The sequence below is a fragment of the Salvia splendens genome, chromosome 10 (genome assembly GCF_004379255.2).
Source record: "Salvia splendens isolate huo1 chromosome 10, SspV2, whole genome shotgun sequence".
Lineage (NCBI taxonomy): Eukaryota > Viridiplantae > Streptophyta > Magnoliopsida > Lamiales > Lamiaceae > Salvia > Salvia splendens.
Window position 1 is genome coordinate 22,252,908 of NC_056041.1, and position 18,575 is coordinate 22,271,482.

At 35.2% G+C, this 18,575-nt stretch overlaps 4 protein-coding genes across 4 annotated transcripts; 3 read left to right on the forward strand and 1 right to left on the reverse strand.

Moving 5' to 3' along the window:
* Nucleotides 1–1,921: 1,921 nt before the first annotated feature.
* LOC121751211 (DCN1-like protein 4) lies at nt 1,922–6,224 on the forward strand. The gene is made up of 9 exons (XM_042145929.1): nt 1,922–2,151; nt 2,801–2,885; nt 3,790–3,864; nt 3,972–4,008; nt 5,116–5,199; nt 5,293–5,353; nt 5,447–5,553; nt 5,750–5,815; nt 5,903–6,224. The coding sequence occupies exons 1-9, from the start codon at nt 2,070–2,072 to the stop codon at nt 6,008–6,010; spliced, it is 705 nt and encodes a 234-aa protein (XP_042001863.1). The 5' UTR covers nt 1,922–2,069; the 3' UTR covers nt 6,011–6,224.
* Nucleotides 6,225–6,394: 170 nt separating this feature from the next.
* On the forward strand, nt 6,395–7,700 carry LOC121751212 (class V chitinase CHIT5-like). Its single transcript, XM_042145930.1, has 2 exons — nt 6,395–7,251; nt 7,404–7,700. Exons 1-2 carry the CDS (start codon nt 6,868–6,870, stop codon nt 7,437–7,439), a joined length of 420 nt encoding a protein of 139 aa, XP_042001864.1. The 5' UTR covers nt 6,395–6,867; the 3' UTR covers nt 7,440–7,700.
* A 1,173-nt stretch (nt 7,701–8,873) lies between these two features.
* Nucleotides 8,874–13,357, forward strand: LOC121751982 (E3 ubiquitin-protein ligase RNF14-like). Its single transcript, XM_042146828.1, has 7 exons — nt 8,874–9,331; nt 9,648–9,722; nt 9,793–10,309; nt 10,998–11,383; nt 12,071–12,297; nt 12,411–12,558; nt 13,030–13,357. The coding sequence occupies exons 1-7, from the start codon at nt 8,984–8,986 to the stop codon at nt 13,156–13,158; spliced, it is 1,830 nt and encodes a 609-aa protein (XP_042002762.1). The 5' UTR covers nt 8,874–8,983; the 3' UTR covers nt 13,159–13,357.
* Nucleotides 13,358–13,738: 381 nt separating this feature from the next.
* On the reverse strand, nt 13,739–16,209 carry LOC121751983 (dolichol-phosphate mannose synthase subunit 2). Its single transcript, XM_042146829.1, has 3 exons — nt 16,190–16,209; nt 14,186–14,283; nt 13,739–14,110 (listed from the first exon to the last, which is right to left on the reverse strand). Exons 2-3 carry the CDS (start codon nt 14,273–14,275, stop codon nt 13,958–13,960), a joined length of 243 nt encoding a protein of 80 aa, XP_042002763.1. The 5' UTR covers nt 14,276–14,283; nt 16,190–16,209; the 3' UTR covers nt 13,739–13,957.
* Nucleotides 16,210–18,575: the final 2,366 nt, after the last annotated feature.

The following is an 18,575-nucleotide window of genomic DNA, read 5'->3' on the forward strand; positions in this document are numbered from 1 at the left end:
AACCGAAAGCACAAAACAAAAGAGAATATACATCTGTACTAATTAAAATCTTAAGATTAGAGACGTGTTTATAAAACGTGTTTTATGTGAAGACGCAACATCGTCTTAAAAGGAAACATAAGTGTCACACATTCTTACTGGAGACATAACATGATTTGAGACATGTTTCCATATTACATTTTACCCATTTTTGTAAGTCTCTCATTTTGAGAGAATAATTCGTATACTAAGTCCTTTTGTAAAGAACTGCGACAAAAGACATAACTCAAATTCAATCTTGAAAAAGGAGTTCATAGCTAAATTGAAAAAGGATCAAAAAATTGCAATTCCATAATCTGTTACGTCTAAATTGATACTAAGAATTCAATTGCTTTAAAAATGAGTTCATAATTGAATTGAAAAGGGGTGAACAAACATGGGTTTCAATTTGATTGTTAGAAGTGTGTGCGCGTGTGCGTGTGCTTGTGCCTGTGCGTCTATGTGCTCGTGTGCATGTGCGTGCGTGCCTGTGCTGTTGGAACATTTATACTAAAAAACATTTTTCGAGTTTATTATTAAAACGGCCAATGCCCATTAAACAAGGGAAATAATATATTAAAGATGTTAACCCGGATTAGATGGACATTGGATGGGCGGTCAGTATTTCTTCTATAGTGGCACAAGAAATATTCCATTGCCCTTATATTACATTATGGGTTATAATTTAATTAGTAAAGAAGGTACAATATGGTAGGCCCAATCCAAGCCTCATAGATCTCTAACCTAGTTCATCACAAACTCTATAGATAAGGATGAAGGAGGTGTGACATATTACACTACACAAAGCCCTAAATCTAGCCTTCAAACTAGAGTTTTCAAAAATTACACAGTGTGCGCGTGCGTGTGTGTGTATGTGTGTGCTTGTGTGCCTGTGCGCGCGCGTGTTGTGTGTGAAGGTAAATGCTTGACTGTGAAACTATGATTAGAAGTATGTTTTGATTACGAAATTGTATGCTAAGGTAATTTAGGGTTTTCAAGTACGATTTGATGATTTGATGGACGAATTGAGTAAGTTTAGAAAAAATAAATGATTAGGTCATGTATGGTTGTTTGATTGGTTTCTTAAAAACTAAATTGGCTTTATACGCGATTATATTATCAAAGGTGTTATGCGTACGTGATTGTGAAAGACCAAGGAATTTGTGAACCAAGCTGATATGGTGGACTTTTGTCAACTAAAACTCTTTTACGCTTTCAAATATTGATTATGGTATTATTTATGAGGGTGGTTTAAATGTTATTTAGGTATCTTAATTGTGTTTTGAATAAGCTAAAGTAGTGAAATCTTATCATCGAATTCCTTTGTTTCAAATATTTTCTTAATCAATTTAATCATGGTTTTCATTTAATTGTTTTGTTTACTTATCCAATTGCTTTAATTAGTTTATAATCACATTTTTTGTCTGCACTCATTTTGTAAAAATAATAATAAATACTTAGAGTAGATAAAGTGTAAAGTAAGAGAGAATAATTTAATTAAGATTTTTTATATTATTCTCTCTTGTACTTTACCATCCCTCCACTTTAACTATTTATTATTATTTTTACCAAACGAGGGCAAAACTGCAACTCCATAATTTGTACCCCAAATTCAATGACCATTTATGAAATTAACATGATAATTTGTGCCCCAAATTCAATTACTTTAAAAAGGAGTTTATAACTGAATTGAAAAAGGTCGATATATAATTTATTCCGGCGCCACTGATCATTTGAAAACCAAATAAATCATAAAACCCTAGCTTAGTTTTGTTAGTCCGGCCCGGCGCCAAAACTGCAACTAAACGATTCATGATGGTATTGGGCCTATATTTTTGGATCGCGGCCCTTCTTTTTCTGGCCCGTTTCGAAACTTGTCTGGCAATAGGGAAGTGGGTGTGGCAGTAGCATCCAGCACAACCGTAGCTTCTTCTTCCTCGAAAACCCGAGGCTTCTACATTCACGTCCCCTCCACTCTCAGGGAAAAACTATATATAATCCTCCCCTTAATCCAAACAAATTACCAAATTCTCAACGAAATTGCGGCAATTATGACTCGCGCCTCCAAGAGAAAATCCGACAATCAAACCTCTTCCCCTATCAAAACTGCCCGCGTCGACTCTGTTCGTTCTGGTATATAATCGGCTGCACAGTTTTTTTTATTTTGTTATGTATCTATACTGTGATGATTTCTAATCTATGAAATATTTTTTACTTGCATACTTTTCGGTGGCATTTTGTTGTATGTTTTTGTTGTTGGTTATAGTCATTCTGATGAGCAATGCATTGGTGTTGTATTGATTGGATAATTTTATTAGGTTTTTGATTGGATTAAAGTATTAGTCAACAGATTCAATTGACCACTAATTTTGGTTTGAGATAGGTTAGGTCCTTTCCTTTGATGATTTGGAATTCAAGTTAGTGAAGTGTATTTTGTTGTTTTGATTTTGTGAGGGGTCCATTGTTCAACTTCCAGTGGATATGCATCCTTTTAAAGAATAAATCAGTTTTTGTCTCTTTTCTGTATGGTTTAATGGATAGACTTTTCAAGAATCAATTATCAATGTACTAGTGTATATGTGTAGTTACTATGGTCTAAACTGTAAAATGCTCTGAATTAGTGAATTTCCTTGTGGGGCCATAAGCTGATGCGTCGGCTCATACTTTTTTCGGTTTACCTCAGTCGCGATGGCACATTCTAAGTAGACATGAGTTTTCTAGTTTTGCTTATAATGCTTTTTCTGTATCATTTGACTTAATTTTGTTTTGTTTTATTTTTCAGCATCCAGCAGAGCTGGAAAGAAAGTGGACGAACGTATTGATGAACTTTACACAAAATATGTTAATCAGTCATCGTGTGTGATTGAGTGAGTGTTCTTTTGTGTTTTACTGCCTTTACCCTCTTACTTGCATGAAAATGATCAATGCTTTTGTTTCTGCAAATACATGCCTTACAGTTTACTTATATTGTTATGTTTGTGTGTGACATTGAATTATTGAAGACGCCTTTCTAAAGCAAATCATATTCAGTTCAAGTAGGCTAACCTCAGCAATATTGCCTCTACAATTTGTTAAAATTAGTTTTTTACTAAATTCTGTCCTAATCATGAAATCCATGAAAACTTAATTTGATTGATATGGGCCATGAATGATGTGAATATATATTTATATTTTATAGAAAATTGTGTTGCAGTTCATTTATGGTAGCTCATTCCTATATTGTTTGAAAATTAGTTGTGGAGCCTAGTGTGGGATGACATTATGGTTTAAACTTTTTTGCTAATTAACTTCTTTTTTTTTTGAAGTAAATTGCTGGTGGTGACCATATTTTATTTTCCCTTGTTTTCCTTCGAACAAATTTCAAAAGTGATCTGTGTGCAATTTCTGGGATATTGAGATTTTGGCTTTGAGGCATTGGTAGATGGATCATTTTGGATGAATTTTAACTAGGACTGTGTGTAAGCTGTAGAATATCAAGAGACTTTTTTAACCTCTATAAATGATATTGATTGTTGTATTGGTAATTTTGTACACTTCAAGTAGTAGAGATCAACAAAAGAGAGAAATGGTAGCTGGAAAGTTCCCTACTAGTTGTAGTTATAGTCATGATTGCTATAGTAATTTTCCTTGAGTAACTAAGCTTTTGCACTGCCACTCTCTTTGTTTAGTTTTTGACATATTAATTCTAAGTAAACCTGGATTCATCATGCCTCTTTGAATGACATGAATTACTCACAAAATAATTATGTCGTATAATGATTTGTTGCACAGTCCAGAAGGGATTGAAGCATTATGCTCTGATTTAAAGGTTGACTGTACCGATGTTAGGATATTGATGCTAGCTTGGTAAGTTATTTGTTGAAGAAAAATCTCACTAAATTAATTTTTTTTTGTAAACAAGTAACTTGTTATATTCTATTGCCTGAGCCTGGATATGTTTTACTTGTTATAAGGAAAATGGATGCACAGAAGCAGGGATATTTTACTCAGGTGAGCCTCTATGGTTGTTTAGTTTTACCGTTCTTTCTTTATAACCTTAACAAAACAAAACTATCTCGCATGAGGTTGTTTCCTTTTTCCTATTGTGATTAACTAAGAAGCACCGGACGATGCGAATATGATATTATACGTGGATGAAAATATGCCAATTTCCAAAAACCAAGAACCAAGATACGATACGTCTAAATAGGTTTAAATAGGTTTATAAGTTCTAATATTTAACACGAAAAATAGAGAAAATAACTACCAAGCATCCAAGTTCATCCAAGCAGGATGAACTTGGGGTGTACATGGGTTAATCCTAAGAGCAAAGGCGGTGTTTTACGAACAGAGAAGCAGTCTTGAATTGAGAACTAGTGTGAACAGAGAAGCAGGGGGCTTGAACATATTGGGCTTGGCCCTACATCATATTAAGCTAGAACTAGAACGTAAAATAAATATTTTTTAATATCAAAACTTATTATAAATATGAATGTAATATGTATTTTAGGCCTATTTAAAAGTATTTTGTAGTATATACGTCCTAGAACAGCACGCCAGCCTCCTGGCCATACCGGGGCTTCTTAGGTGATTGACATACGTATTCTTCTGTTCTCCGTTTCTATCATTAACCAGTGTGGTTTACTTGTGGTTTATCTCCTTTTCCCTTTTCCATCCTTTGGCCTTTAGTTGGGCCTTCTTGACTTCACCCGAGCCCCGTACACATGATTTCTCTATTTGGTGTTTTTGTGGTGTCTATGTGACAACAAATCATGTTACTTATTGAATATCCCTCTTATCTATAGGCCCAATGTTTGAACTTGAGAGTTACATTGGCAAAATTTAGCATTTCACATTTTGCTCATGAGAAGCACGTGAGAAATATATCTCACCATGAAACATCAAAGTATTATTCTCAATTTTATTGTTTCATGGTGCTTCAGTTTTAAATTCTAGACACCAGCTAACATTGCTGATAATAAAATGATCTGGTTTCAGCTCTGATTTGAAATATAAAGTTTGAAAACTGTATGCTCACTTTGTGCTACACAATAACATTTGTTCATACATTGCATTTTTTCCTTGGGTTTAATTTTCATTGTGTCCTTGATCCATCAGGATGAGTGGCGAAGAGGCTTGAAAGCTCTTAAGGTTGACACAATAACTAAACTGAAGAAGTCATTGCCAGAACTTGAGAAAGAGGTAGCTAAGCTTCTGTTGCAAATGCTCACTGAATTGATGTTTTAGCCTTTCTGAGAACATAGCACTAATGAATTCATATTTGTTAATTGGAAGGCCTTGAAGTCAGAGAATTTTGTTAGTTTCTACAGATATGCCTTCCGTTACTGCCTAACAGGTAAGCAATGATGTACAGCTGTATTCTCTGTGCCGATATGATATATTGTGCGTTCTCTTTCTGATGTATCTCTGGCCTGTTGATTTTTTGCAGAGGATAATAAAAAGTGCCTAGACATTGAGACCGCATGTGTATTATTACAACTCGTTTTAGGGGTCCAGTATCAGGCCCAGGTAGATTCATTCATTACATTTCTTAAGGTGAGTGGTGATTACTATTGTATGAATATTCATTCCCCTTTAAGCTTTGAAACATAATCCTCTGAATCTGAAATGCTTCGACCTTAAGTACTCCGATGTTTATGAGTGCTCCATCTAAGTAACATTTACATTAATGTGACCATTATTTGGTTATTCCACTGTCCTGATTGATATGGTAAGTTTGTTTTGTCTTCAGAGTCAAAGTGAATACAAGGTAATAAATATGGATCAGTGGACAAATTTCTTTCGATTTTGCCAAGAGGTATGTACTTCTCAGTTAATTTTTTGATTTTATCTTGTCGAGCATCATCCTTGGCCGTTTGTAAACTTTGTATATTTACTTTGACAGACAAGCTTCCCAGACCTTAATAATTATGATTCAGATGAAGCTTGGCCTTTAATTCTGGATAATTACGTTGACTGGATGAAACGACAAGACAATGTGGCGACTGCATAAGTCTGGTAATCATGCTTGGAAAATCATACATGTCGTTGATTGGGATTCCGGAATATACTTGACGACATGTAATGTTGGCTGTATAATACGCCATTCTTTCAAAAAGTTGACTTCTGCATTTGTGTTTGTATTTTTTTTCCTTCTCCTGTTCTGATCAATCATATTTTTACTTATAATGACAAGTTTAGAATCGCCATTTTGGCTTTTATCAACACTCTGCCTCTCTATGAGTAAGAATTTTCAGACTTGACATATGTGAGCTGCGTTCCACTTTAGATTCTTTAATTATGTTTTGGATAGGATTTATTTTTTTCAAATTTTTTTATCATGGATGAAATTGAACAGCTCCCACAGTCATTCCCTCAATCATGGATGAAATTGAGGTTCCTGGTTGGTGGTCAGGTACATATTTAAGCCCTTACAATCCTTGAACAGCTCCCACACAATGGGTGTCTCCAAAATCTTGTCTCTTCGCATAGCTCTCATAATCTCTTCCGCCACCATTACTACGGCCTCATCCGGCGCGTACTGGCCTTCATCTTCCACCCTCAGCCATACCCACTTCCTACTTCACCCACCTATTCTACGCTTTCCTCCTACTCGACCCCACAACTTTCCAGATCCTCATCACCCCACCCGACCACCACCTCTTGCCGATCCCCGAATCTTCTCCACCATCTCCAGCAGTCCTCCATCCGCACCGCACAGCTTCGACGGCCTCGACCTCGACTGGGAGCACCCGGCCGATCAACAACAGGAATGGCGCGAGGCCGTCGGCCAAGCCTCCCCTACTAATTTCCAGCGCTGTATACTTCGCGTCCAGCTTCTTCCGACGTTACGTCGACTTCGTGAGCCCGATGTGCTACGTCTACGACGGCGCGTGGCGGCCGAACTTCACCGGGATCGCCACGTGGAAGGGGAGCGGCGTTGGGGCGGAGAAAGTAGTGATGGTGATGCCGGCTTATGGGAGGGCGTGGCGGCTCGAGGATCCGGGGCAGCACGGGATCGGAGCTCCGGCGGCTGGAATCTGGCAGGAGGAGAGTCTAGGTGTGATGAATTATTCGGCTATAGTGGAGTTTAATATGGAGAGTGATGCTACGGTGGTTTTTGACAACGACACCGTTTCGGCGTACTCGTATGCGGGGACGGATGGGTGGGATACGACGACGTTGAATACAAGGGTAAATTCGCGAAGGCGCCGGGGCTTGGGGGATACTTTTTCTGACAGCGACTGGGAACAGGTATGTAAACTTTTTCTAATTTTATTAGTTTCTTAAAAATAGAAATAAAAAAATCTCTATTAAGGTAAGGTTCATTTTGTAGGGAGAGTAATATTTTAAACATAGAATTAGATTTGTGAACACAGAGACTAATGTCGTCTGTTTGCTTGCAGCTTCCAGAGCATGGGATAGTAACTGATGAATCATGATTCAATATTTCTCATTCATACATAGTATATACTTCTTCGTCTTTCATTAATTGGCACCGGTTAACTTGGTTTCGGTTAAATGTAGTGAAATGTGGATGGAAAAGTTGATAGAACGTGGATCTTACTTTTATATATTAATTTTATAATAAAATGTGAGTGTAATGAGTTAGTGGAATATAGACTGTAAAACAGTAACAGTGTCAATTAATGGGGGACAAAGACGACAGAACCGTAGGTTTCGGTGGAGGAATTGTCCTTGGCGGCCTTGCTGATGCGACGGCTGATCTCCTTGAGGTGTTGAGGTCTTTGACTTCGATGTTAGGGAGAGCGACCAATGCGTCCTTGAGGCTGCTGCCGAAGCGTCGGCTCCGGCTATGGTTTTCAAGGGGCAGTTGGTGGTGGCGAGATCGATCTGCGCAATGTATTTAATGAATGCTTCCCTAATTTTTGCCATTGCCGCCCTAATTTTTCTGGAAATCAAGATTATGGCATTTTTAGTCAATAGAATTGTAATACGAGGGTAGAATTGTAATATCTTTGGATTTTCATACGAATACATAATTGAACCAAACAAGCTACGCAGCATTTTCATGGGTTAAAGTACACGTGGAAAAATGTGTTTACTTTTACTAAAAAAGAAAATGACTCTATTACTATGGAACGTATCAAAATGAGAAAATAACTCTATTACTATTGAACGGAGGGAGTACCAAATACTATATAGTAAATAAATTTCCTAACCACAAAAACCTTGAAAACACATCATCAGCTAAACCTTGTTAGTAGCTAACATTGAATCAAACATGGTGAAAATGTAAGGTCCGTAACCAAAGTATTATTCATTCGTCTTATTCTAAATGATACATTTCTAAAAATAAAAACATCATTTTTTTGTCTCTCTCTTACTTTATTCTCTCTCAACTCAACTTACAAAACAATACTGCATAAAATCGTTAGGTTCTTATAGGTCAACCCAAACCCAATTCGATCCAAACTATATCCAACTCGTAATCATTGGGTTCTTAGTGGGTTGACCCGATAAGGACCAAAACCCAATAAAACTTTATCCAAACTCATTAATTCCTTACAATTTCATATCGAATTACTGTCGTATAAAACATTTGTCAGCTCTAGCACGAATAGAGTATTAAGTACTCCCTTCGTCCATCATTTAAAGAACCATGTTGACTCGGTACGAGTTTTAAGAAATTGTTTGACTTTATGAGAAAAAAAAAGTAAAATGAGAAAGTGAGTGAAATGTGAGACCCATTTAAAGTATTATTATTATATTGGATTGTGAATGTAAAAAGTTGATGGATTGCTAAAAGTGGAATAAATTAAATGGTTCTATAAATCGTGGACAAACCAAAATGACAAAAGTGCTATTTAAATCGTGGAAGGAACTAATTTTGTTATTCAGTCTGTTCTCGAATATGACCTAGCTAGCTTCATAAATGAGCTTAATATTTTTAAGGCAAATTTGTGATCGACATATAGTAAACTCAATTTTTTTCGTTAGAAATACGTAGACGACGATCTCAGCCATGGCTTCTAAGAGACAAGCCTATCCAGGTGGGAGGAATAATTCTAAGCAGAACTGGACTGTTAAACCCCATCCAACCTCTTCATCTTCTGCTGAATCCTGCCAAAATCCACCTGATTTTAATTCGCTCCCCTACAACCAACAAAATTCTGTCGGTGTAGATGCAAAACAACAGGCTTCTGCATCTGCTGGGAATCAAAGAGCCGGAGAGGGGAATTCGAGTTCCCACAATGATGAAATTGATGAGGATCTCATTGTTAAACGATTAGAGGAGCTCAGGTTTAGCGCGCAAGAGCCTGAATTGACTGAGGCGCTTCTTAGCATCAATGAACAGCTACAGGAGGATGAGGTTTTACCTAATTTTCTTCACTTGTTTCGTTCCTCAACACTTGCACATGATTTCTTTAGCTTTTCAGTAGTGGTGGCTAATGTAAGTAGTACAGTAATTCATTTCAACCATGCTTATGATGATATTTACATCTTTAATTTTTTGGCTTAGGAATCGTGTTCATTGGATATATTCTAGCAGAATATGTAATTTAAATTAATGTGATTGATCTCTGCTTATTGTAATTTTAACTATCAATTTCTACCTCAGTGTTCATAAGTTCATGTATTGTTTCCATTGGCTGACTATCTCTCAACTCTCTTTTGCTGCTATTCAGCTACTAGCTGTGGAATCTATTTATGGAGATAAAATTGTTGTTCTAGAGAACCAGAGTGGCATGAAATGTTTCCAGGTAATAAAGCAACTGACGATGTTAGTAGCATTATCTAGATATAAATGTTAACATTCATTATGCCGTGCAGGCTCACATTCATGTTGAAGTGCCCAAAGACCTTCGTGTCACTGCAAAGTTTAACTCGTCTGCTTCTCATCAGAACAGAGATGGTAATTCTTCAGATTTCTCGTACTCTTTCCAAGTCGAGTATCTGCCGCCAATTGTATTGAAATGCTTATTACCTAAGTCGTACCCAAGCGACTGCCCTCCGTACTTTACTATATCTGTGCAGTGGTTGGGATCTGCTAAAATTTCTGATCTTTGCTCCAAGCTTGATTCGATTTGGTTAGAGCAGGCCAGGCAGGAGGTTATATACCAATGGTTGGAGTGGTTACATGGTTGCACCCTTTCTTATCTTGGTTTTGACGATGATATCATTCTTGGACCTTACGGTGTAAAAAACAATGGCGATAGGAGGGCGATTTCAGGAAGTGTCTCCCCTGATGTTGATATACCTACAATAAAGAGTTACAATGATGAAGAGTGCCACGAAAATTTCTGCAAAAACTTTCAAGAATGTAGCATCTGTTTAAGCGAGTTTCCTGGTAAGTTTATATATTTATATTTGTTGCATTTAGATTCAATGGATGCTTTCGAATTAAGTGAATGTCTCAAGCATAAGAAACTTGATCTTCAGTTATTAATATTCAAATTTTAAAGTAATAGATGAACACTGGAAGAAATACTTCAAAATTCATATTTCTAGTGCCTCGACACGAGCTTCCATTTGTGTCGTCATTTCTTTTCATGTTCACTCCAATTTGTCATAGAAAAGAAGCGAAAGGAGAATACAATAATATTGACTGAACTCAAATAGAATATGGAATAGATATTGATAAACAACGAGGTCCTATGGTAAATTACTGTCCTTATACTAAACTCAAGATTCAACATCCCTCTCAAAAAGGGAGTTAGTTATAGGATTCTCAAAAGATTAAGGAAATAAGGATAATATTAAAAGGTAGACTTATAGACTTCTAATGCTTAAAGATGGACTTCTAGACCTCAAGCTCTTGATGTGTATCATGTAGGAACTAGATTTGAAATTTTTAAACAGCTAGAATTGTACCAGTAAAGCAGTGAGACTACATTGTATAAGTTGAGTTCCATAAAATATTCTTTGGTGTTTCAGTTACAAACCTGAGGACGTGTATCAATATCTTTAGATGTCTTTACTGCTTTGAATTTTTGTTTGACCTTAAAATGACCGGTGTTCTTCTTGTCATTTATTAGGTACAGAGTTCATTAGATTGCCCTGCCAGCACTACTTTTGTGGGAAATGCCTTAAAACTTTTTCTGACATGCACATAACCGAAGGAACAGTACTGAAACTTCAATGCCCAGAAGCAAAATGTGGGGGTATGATCCCACCTGGATTACTTAAACGATTACTAGGAAAAGAAGAGTTTGAACACTGGGAGTCCTTGATGCTAGAGAAAACTCTGGAATCAATGACTGATGTTGTCTACTGCCCGAGGTGTGAAACACCTTGTCTAGAGGATAAAGATGACCATGCACAATGCTCAAAGTGCTACTACAGCTTCTGCACACTATGCAGGGAGAAGCGTCATGTTGGAGTTGAATGTATGTCAGCAGAGATGAAACTAGCTATTTTGCAGGTATTGAATACTCATTGTATGTGAACTTGATCTCTTTTGCTGCTCTCTATGGAAATTCTTGTTACTTGACTTTTCAACCATGGACTCACTACCTTATCCAAAAACCTGCAATTTCTTCCTAGGAAAATTTTATATTTGGAGCAGAGATGGACAAGGAGGGAATAGTGCGACAACCTAACTGAAACTAATTTCAGGATTTAGTTTGCAAAGTGTAGGAACAGAATTGTACAGGCTCTTTTATACTTGGTCTTGGAGTGTGGTGTTCTCTGCCTGGGACCAGAATTGGATTTAAATGGTCAAAAGCAATTTCTTAAAGAGTCTGTGGTTGGCTAGTTTGTAAGAACCTCATGAAATCTAAATCTTGTTTGCTTTTATAGTCATGATAAAGTGATTGAAGTCTATTTTCTATAGTTCTTCATACTTTGTTTATTATCTTGGAGGTACTTAATATTTATTGGTTTCAATAACTTACACAATTCCACAGAAGAACTAAATGTTGAACACCTGGACTGCTTCTCTCTCTATTCCTTTGAATAAATTTGTGTGACAAATTCTTCGAGCTGATATCATCACTTGACAGATATCAGACCTCTGTATATACACTTGAATATTTTTTTTGTCAGATTCACTTGTTGATTAGTTGTAAATTGTCTGAACTCTTACTTGGATTATTGATTGTATTATCAGGATCGACAAAATTCAACTTCAATGAAAGGAGAACAAAGGCGCCGTGAGGCAGATATGATTAATCAGCTTCTTAGTATGAAGGAGATCAATCGTTTTGCGAAACAATGCCCTTCTTGTAAGATGGCTATATCTCGAACTGAAGGTTGCAATAAGATGGTTTGTGACAATTGTGGGCAATACTTCTGCTACCGGTGTAATCAGGCAATATCTGGATATGACCATTTCAGGTACGCTGTCAGTCTTATGCTGTGAAAATGATAGTCACATAGTTGTATAATCTTCTGTTTGTGATAATTTGCTGCATAGCATTTTAAATTGGTAAGCTTTTTTCAAAATGCAGGTCTGGGACTTGTGAACTTTTCCCTACAGAAGAAATTCAGAGGTGGGAGGCTGAGATGAATGGTCGCCAAATCGTTGGTCAGATTCAAGCACAAATGTTTGCTAATCATGGTCATTCATGCCCGAATTGTGGTCAGAAAAATGTGAAGGTTAGGAATATAACTGTTTTTACTACGTCTAAAAGAAGGAATAAATTAAACATTTTTAGTAATTGTTAATTTGAATAATTGTTTTGATATTAAGGAATAAATTGTTAATTTCAACTAATTCCAAAAGAAAAATGAGGGAGGAATAAACAAGGGGGATTCAGTCAAGTTTAAAGGCTACTCTACAAACATATTAGAGATACTATCCTTAATGATTATGGCAGTATTATTATTCTGTTATTATTGTCTGTCCCGAGTTCATTTTGCTGTGTTTTTAGGGGAGCCCAAGATGAGGATTTGTTACTTTTGTTCTCACTTCTCTATTCCTACTAAAGGAGAAATATGTCAAATTTTATATATTAGCATATTATTATTATCTTGCTTCGTGTATCCATCTATATTGTGGCATATCACATTAGCGGTAAATTCCTCAAATATTGAAACCTGAAATTTAACTGTTCTGTCCTTCGATAGGTGGGGAACAACAACCACGTTTTCTGTTGGGCGTGCCAAAACCATTATTGCTACTTGTGTAAGAAGATGGTACGACGCAGTTCAGAGCACTATGGTCCCAAAGGCTGCAAGCAACACACAGTCGGATAAAAGGCCTTACCTGCTTCAGGTTTACTATATTTTCTGTAGTTTTTCTAGTGCATTTTTGGTGGCTCGATGAACGCTCGATGAATTTAGTTTTCTAGTATCTATGCCCTACTACACAATAACAAGCGATTCTGGTGGTGTATACATATGTTTGTTTCTATCTTCAAGAGAGAGCTCAAAGAAGTGATCTTGGCTTGATATATACCTTTCATACACCAAAAGAAGAAATATGTCAAATTTACGAGTTGTAAGTCATTCTTGTCAGTTGATCGGTCGTTTCACATCTGGTTTACCTTACGCAGCCATTGGGTTGTCCGGAGGTGATTGGATCAAAGTTAAGTGTTCCAATCGCCCAATGTCTAACCTAAGGTAGAAAAATGGTAAGGAGGGTTGTCAATCCCACTGGAAAATACAATTTCGGGGAGGAACCTGCTGGTATTTTTTTAAAATTATATATACCAACTTTATATACCTCACATAACATCATCCTAGATGTATGTATGCCATATTGTAGAAAGAATAAAAGCGTAGTGCTATGCTCTAGATAATAACAAAGCTAGAGTAAGCACCAAATGACCAAAAGTCCCGAAACAACTTGCTTGTTATTTTATTTATTCTACTCTTATGGCCAAAATAATGAAGCAAATCATGAAATATGCAACCTTAGCTATCAAAACTTGAGGAAAATAATGCACTGAAAAGTCTGCAAAGGAAATACATTGTACTACTATCTAAGACAACGGACTTGAGAAGAAACAGTGTCATAGAAGCTCAACCGATGAAGGCAAAGAGATTCCTCCTCCTATGCCTTTTTCTTTTTGGATTTCAGCATCACATATCCAATAAAAATAGAAAGGAAGCAGATCAGAGCAACACCAGCATATACAGGAATGAAAATGGCATATTCTTGAGGCAGGAAGTACTTGTGCACAAAATGGTCACTGTCAACAAAAGGCTGGAAGAAGATAATTTGTCATTATACATCAGCAAGGAGTTCCAAAAGTATATAAACTGAAAAAGGTTAACTAACCAGGATGATAATCCAGAAAGTATAATATGTGAATATGGATAAACTGATGACTGATAAAAGCAACCCAACAGCCCTGTCTGCTAGTTCCATTACAGAGACTGAGATGACACCAAAAATAAGGAGAAATAAACAAGGACACAAGCATCTGAAATTCTGAATGCTTTAGATCACCATACCTCAGTGAAGAGGTCAAACAAACTATAGGCCTTGATGTATAAAGATAACAAGAAATGTAGGTTGGAGCACAAAAACAGTAGTTTTGAGTTACCTAACCAGCTATACAATTCAACCATTAGAAAAGTTTGAGTTAGCCTCAATTTAACAAGCGAAACTGATATCATTAGATGTCGAGCATGATAAATGTTACCGATTGTTCTATTCTAAGCAACAAAAATTAAATTATGAAGTAGTACTACTAAGAAACCTAATATACATTGTCAATGGCTGTGATTGTAAATAAAATTAAAAAATGTCACTAAAAGCTTAATATGTGCGCCCAGTTGGTAAAAAAGTACTACTTTCATATCTCTTGTTTTTCCTCTATAGACATCATTACATTCACAAATTTTATAACAGTTAGCTAAAATGTAATCTTTATTATGTTATTATTTCCACCACACCATAACAACTGTCAGTCATTTATGAAACAATCCAATAAAAAGCAGTCTCAATTAAGCTTATTGCCTTAATTACACCATATCTATCTCAGTAGATTTGACCATGAAACAAATGGTTGTTACTTGTTAAAAGAGCTTATCACAGTCAGTACGCACTAACGAAGTGAGTAGAAACATGTAGGATGCTTAAGTGAACTGTATACAACCTAAAAATGACATGACATAAATATATGTAAGACTTAGGCTAGGGCATGTCATGGCACCAGAAAGCACCCGGTTCACCAGGACCAACATCTAGGATCTCAAGAATATGTCAGTGACTTTTAATTGTTTCTAAGCATTGGTTATATGTATATCTAATTGACATGCTTCATTTTCCTCTGACACAATGTTTGAAGGTATTACCTTGGTCCAGAAAATGCAGCAAGCATGACTACTCACTAATCAATAATGAGTTAGCCATAAGAAACAAAAAGTGAAAGAAAATATTAAGTAGGGTCCAAGTTATTATTAAAAGAGCTGGTCAATTTATCACTTCCGGGTGTTTTGAGGTTTTCCTTGTTGACAATGACCCTGAAATTATAAGTTCATAAACAAAGCCCTCAAGCTATTATTTCCTTGTCATTGTTAATCAAGATAACTTCAACAGTTTATTAGCTTATAAAACCAACACACCAGAAAATTGCTAGGAAGGTCCTTTTAATCATGAACAACTCTACTTAATTTACATCAATCAAACCATTGATATATCAAGAAGATGCAACTAAACTTCTAATGTTCATGAAATCAACCATTTTGGGGAGTTCTTATTGTTGATAGCTTTAATTTCTTAGATTCTCCACTTGAATTTTCCCCACTCAATGTTAAAGCACATCAAATTGTTAGCTGGTTAGAAGTTCCTACATTAAAAATGCTTCTAAAAGTTTTCCAAATTACAGTAAATTGATTATGTTTAAGCACAAATTATCCGAAACAACCGAACTAATTATCGAAGGCATCGCTCTGGCTACAAAACAACAGCAGGATACTAAACCTAAATAAGAAAAATCAAGAATTCAAAAATAAATGTTCATAGGAATAGTAAAGCCAGATTAGGGCGATGCTGAGACAAACAGAAGTAGAGATCTACAAATAACATATTACACAAAACGAGGATATCATTTTAAACAGAATTCTAAGAAGAAAATAATGAAAGAATCCCATTTCAATACGAGTTCATTTCACATCCCCAAAGTTGCATCACTGATCAAAACGCATTAGATTTAACAATCAAACGCCCTCCAATCGCACAATTTCACACAATTAGAGAAATATCTTAAAGATCAAATTGAATTAAATCGGAAACTGAAAATTACCGGAAATTAGTTGTTACGCAAAGCAGAATTACTTCACAGCAGGAGATGGTTAATTCAATGAACAAAGTAAAGAAAGATTTGCTTTAACTAGCAAGAATAAATATCATTGTTTTATGCATTTAATCCTTAATTTACGGGATAATTACATGTTTCATATAACATGTTTTACATTTGTTTCAATTTAGTACAAAAAGTATTAAGTTTACATATTTTATACAAAAAGTTTACTTAGTATTCCAAAATAATACATTCCGTTAAATATTTTAAACACCGTTAGTTAGTTTATAATTTGTCCAACTTATCATCATAATAAAAGAATAATTAGAGATCTAATACAATTAACCACTTTAAAAAAATAACAGTCAATATCAATTCTTCCAGCAATTGATCGTGGTTTAAAAAAATTCTGTCTCTAAATATACTCTATTTTTATTGTATTTTTTATAGAACATAGTATAAAATAAGTCCATATTTGATCTTTACAAAATGACTAATTTAGCTTCAAACAGTCAATAAGTTAATATTTAATTTTACAAAAAAGATTCAATATCTTTTTAGTTGTATTCTCTATTGTTACATGAGAAAGCTTCGATAATAAAATGCAATTCGCTAATTTGAGGGTGAAGAGTGGTGATTTTTTTTTCTGTGTTTTTCATTTTTGTGAGTAATAAAAATAACCGTGTTTGAAATAATTAATGGAAAATTTTAATTTAAAATTTTTTGTACAAATTTAAAACATGGGCGAAATTTTTTGTATGTATAATGTAATTGGAAGTAACGGTGTTAGTAGAGAGTTAACGGAATGTATTATTTTGTAACACTAAGTAAACTTTTGTATGAAATATGTACACTTAATATTTTTTGTACTAAATTGAAACAAAGGTAAAACATTTTGTATTAAATATGTAATTAATTTACCCGTATTCCGGTTTGGACCTCACAAAACTCAATTAAAAGGTTAAAATGATATTAAAATTAAAATAGCAGTAGGATTATAAAGTACTCCTATTTATTAAAGTGTATGATTTGAAAAAGAGCTACACACGTTTCTATGGGTGGTTACTAATTAGTAATTACTCCATCCTGCCCATAATATGTGATTTATTTCTTTCCGACACAAAATTTTAAAAAATAATAAGTATTATAGAACTAAATGAATAAATATATAAAATGGGAGTTTCGGAGATATTTACAAAACTGTCATTATGCCTATTATAATAAAATAAAATGAAATGAAATAAAGACTTCATAATCATAAATCATAAATTATACTCCCTCCGTCTCCAAAGAAAAGAATATGCACTTTGAGTTCGGCACGGGCTTTAATGCAAAATTGGTAAAGTAAGAGAGAGATAGAGAGAAAAAGTAATTAAAGTATTATTAGTGAAGAATGGGTCCCAGCTCATTAGAGTGAAAAAAGTTTCCAAAATTGGAAAATACATATTCTTGTTGGACGGACTAAAAAGGAAAGAATGCATATTCTTGTGAGACGGATGGAGTAGTAATCATATGTAACTGCTATGTAGTTGGTTTAGTGGAGTAGTGGAGCACATGAAATCTTCCGATAAGTATTTCCTTTCATGTAATGTTGACGAAAAAAAAAGAAACTACATTGAATACTTTCATCCTTCTCCTATGGATACCTCTATCATCTACTGTAGTCTTCTCATTTTCCTTTAGCCGGCTCTTTCTACTTTTCGGCAACGATGAAAACACGAGCATGGAGCCAAAAATATTATTTTGAGACGTTCCGGAGAGGAAATTAACTGCGACCGAGGTGGCATTTAAATATCAACGACAAACAAAGTATACAAAATAAATAATAGTATTTGTTTATTCGTGTTCTACAAAAGCTTTGTTCAGGTCTTAAGGAAGGAGAGTTGATGAAGATGAAGGAGAAGGAGAGAAGTGTGTGGATGAAATAGAGGCGCTGTTGATCTCTCTATATTCTAAGTTTTAGCCCTAGAATAAGATTGTATTTATTTCATTGGGTTGTATTGATCGTTGGAGTTTCATTGGGTTGTATTGATTGTTGGAGGAGGATTGGTGAAATTAAGAGCCAATTAATATGCGTATTTTGTATAATTTAAATTTCAAACTCCAATTTATATATTTTTGGTATAGACAGACAAATTTTACAATTCTACAATTTATGTAAAATCACGCATATAAATTATAATGGATTTTTATCGAAATAATCACGCATATAGATTATAATGGATTTTTAATTTCACCACTGATGAATCCGCGAATTTCTGATGTTAGTAAATGCTGGTAGAGAATAAAGACTACGACACAAAGAATTTACGTGGTTCGATTTACTGAGGTAAATCTACGTCCACGGGAAGAAAAGAGGGCAGAGTTGTATTGCTTGATCTGTTTTCTACAGCTTACAATACAGACTTGCTATTTGATATT

Excerpts from the sequence above, each read along its gene's own strand:
- LOC121751211 (XM_042145929.1), top strand. The coding sequence starts at position 2,070 with ATGACTCGCGCCTCCAAGAGAAAATCCGACAATCAAACCTCTTCCCCT. Across the intron at positions 5,354-5,446 it reads CTTCCGTTACTGCCTAACAG|AGGATAATAAAAAGTGCCTA; the intron begins GTAAGCAATGAT and ends GATTTTTTGCAG. Across the intron at positions 5,816-5,902 it reads TCTTTCGATTTTGCCAAGAG|ACAAGCTTCCCAGACCTTAA; the intron begins GTATGTACTTCT and ends TTACTTTGACAG.
- LOC121751212 (XM_042145930.1), top strand. The coding sequence starts at position 6,868 with ATGTGCTACGTCTACGACGGCGCGTGGCGGCCGAACTTCACCGGGATC. Across the intron at positions 7,252-7,403 it reads CTGACAGCGACTGGGAACAG|CTTCCAGAGCATGGGATAGT; the intron begins GTATGTAAACTT and ends GTTTGCTTGCAG.
- LOC121751982 (XM_042146828.1), top strand. The coding sequence starts at position 8,984 with ATGGCTTCTAAGAGACAAGCCTATCCAGGTGGGAGGAATAATTCTAAG. Across the intron at positions 9,723-9,792 it reads GTGGCATGAAATGTTTCCAG|GCTCACATTCATGTTGAAGT; the intron begins GTAATAAAGCAA and ends TATGCCGTGCAG. Across the intron at positions 11,384-12,070 it reads TGAAACTAGCTATTTTGCAG|GATCGACAAAATTCAACTTC; the intron begins GTATTGAATACT and ends TTGTATTATCAG.
- LOC121751983 (XM_042146829.1), bottom strand. The coding sequence starts at position 14,275 with ATGGAACTAGCAGACAGGGCTGTTGGGTTGCTTTTATCAGTCATCAGT. Across the intron at positions 14,111-14,185 it reads CTTTCTGGATTATCATCCTG|CCTTTTGTTGACAGTGACCA; the intron begins GTTAGTTAACCT and ends ATCTTCTTCCAG.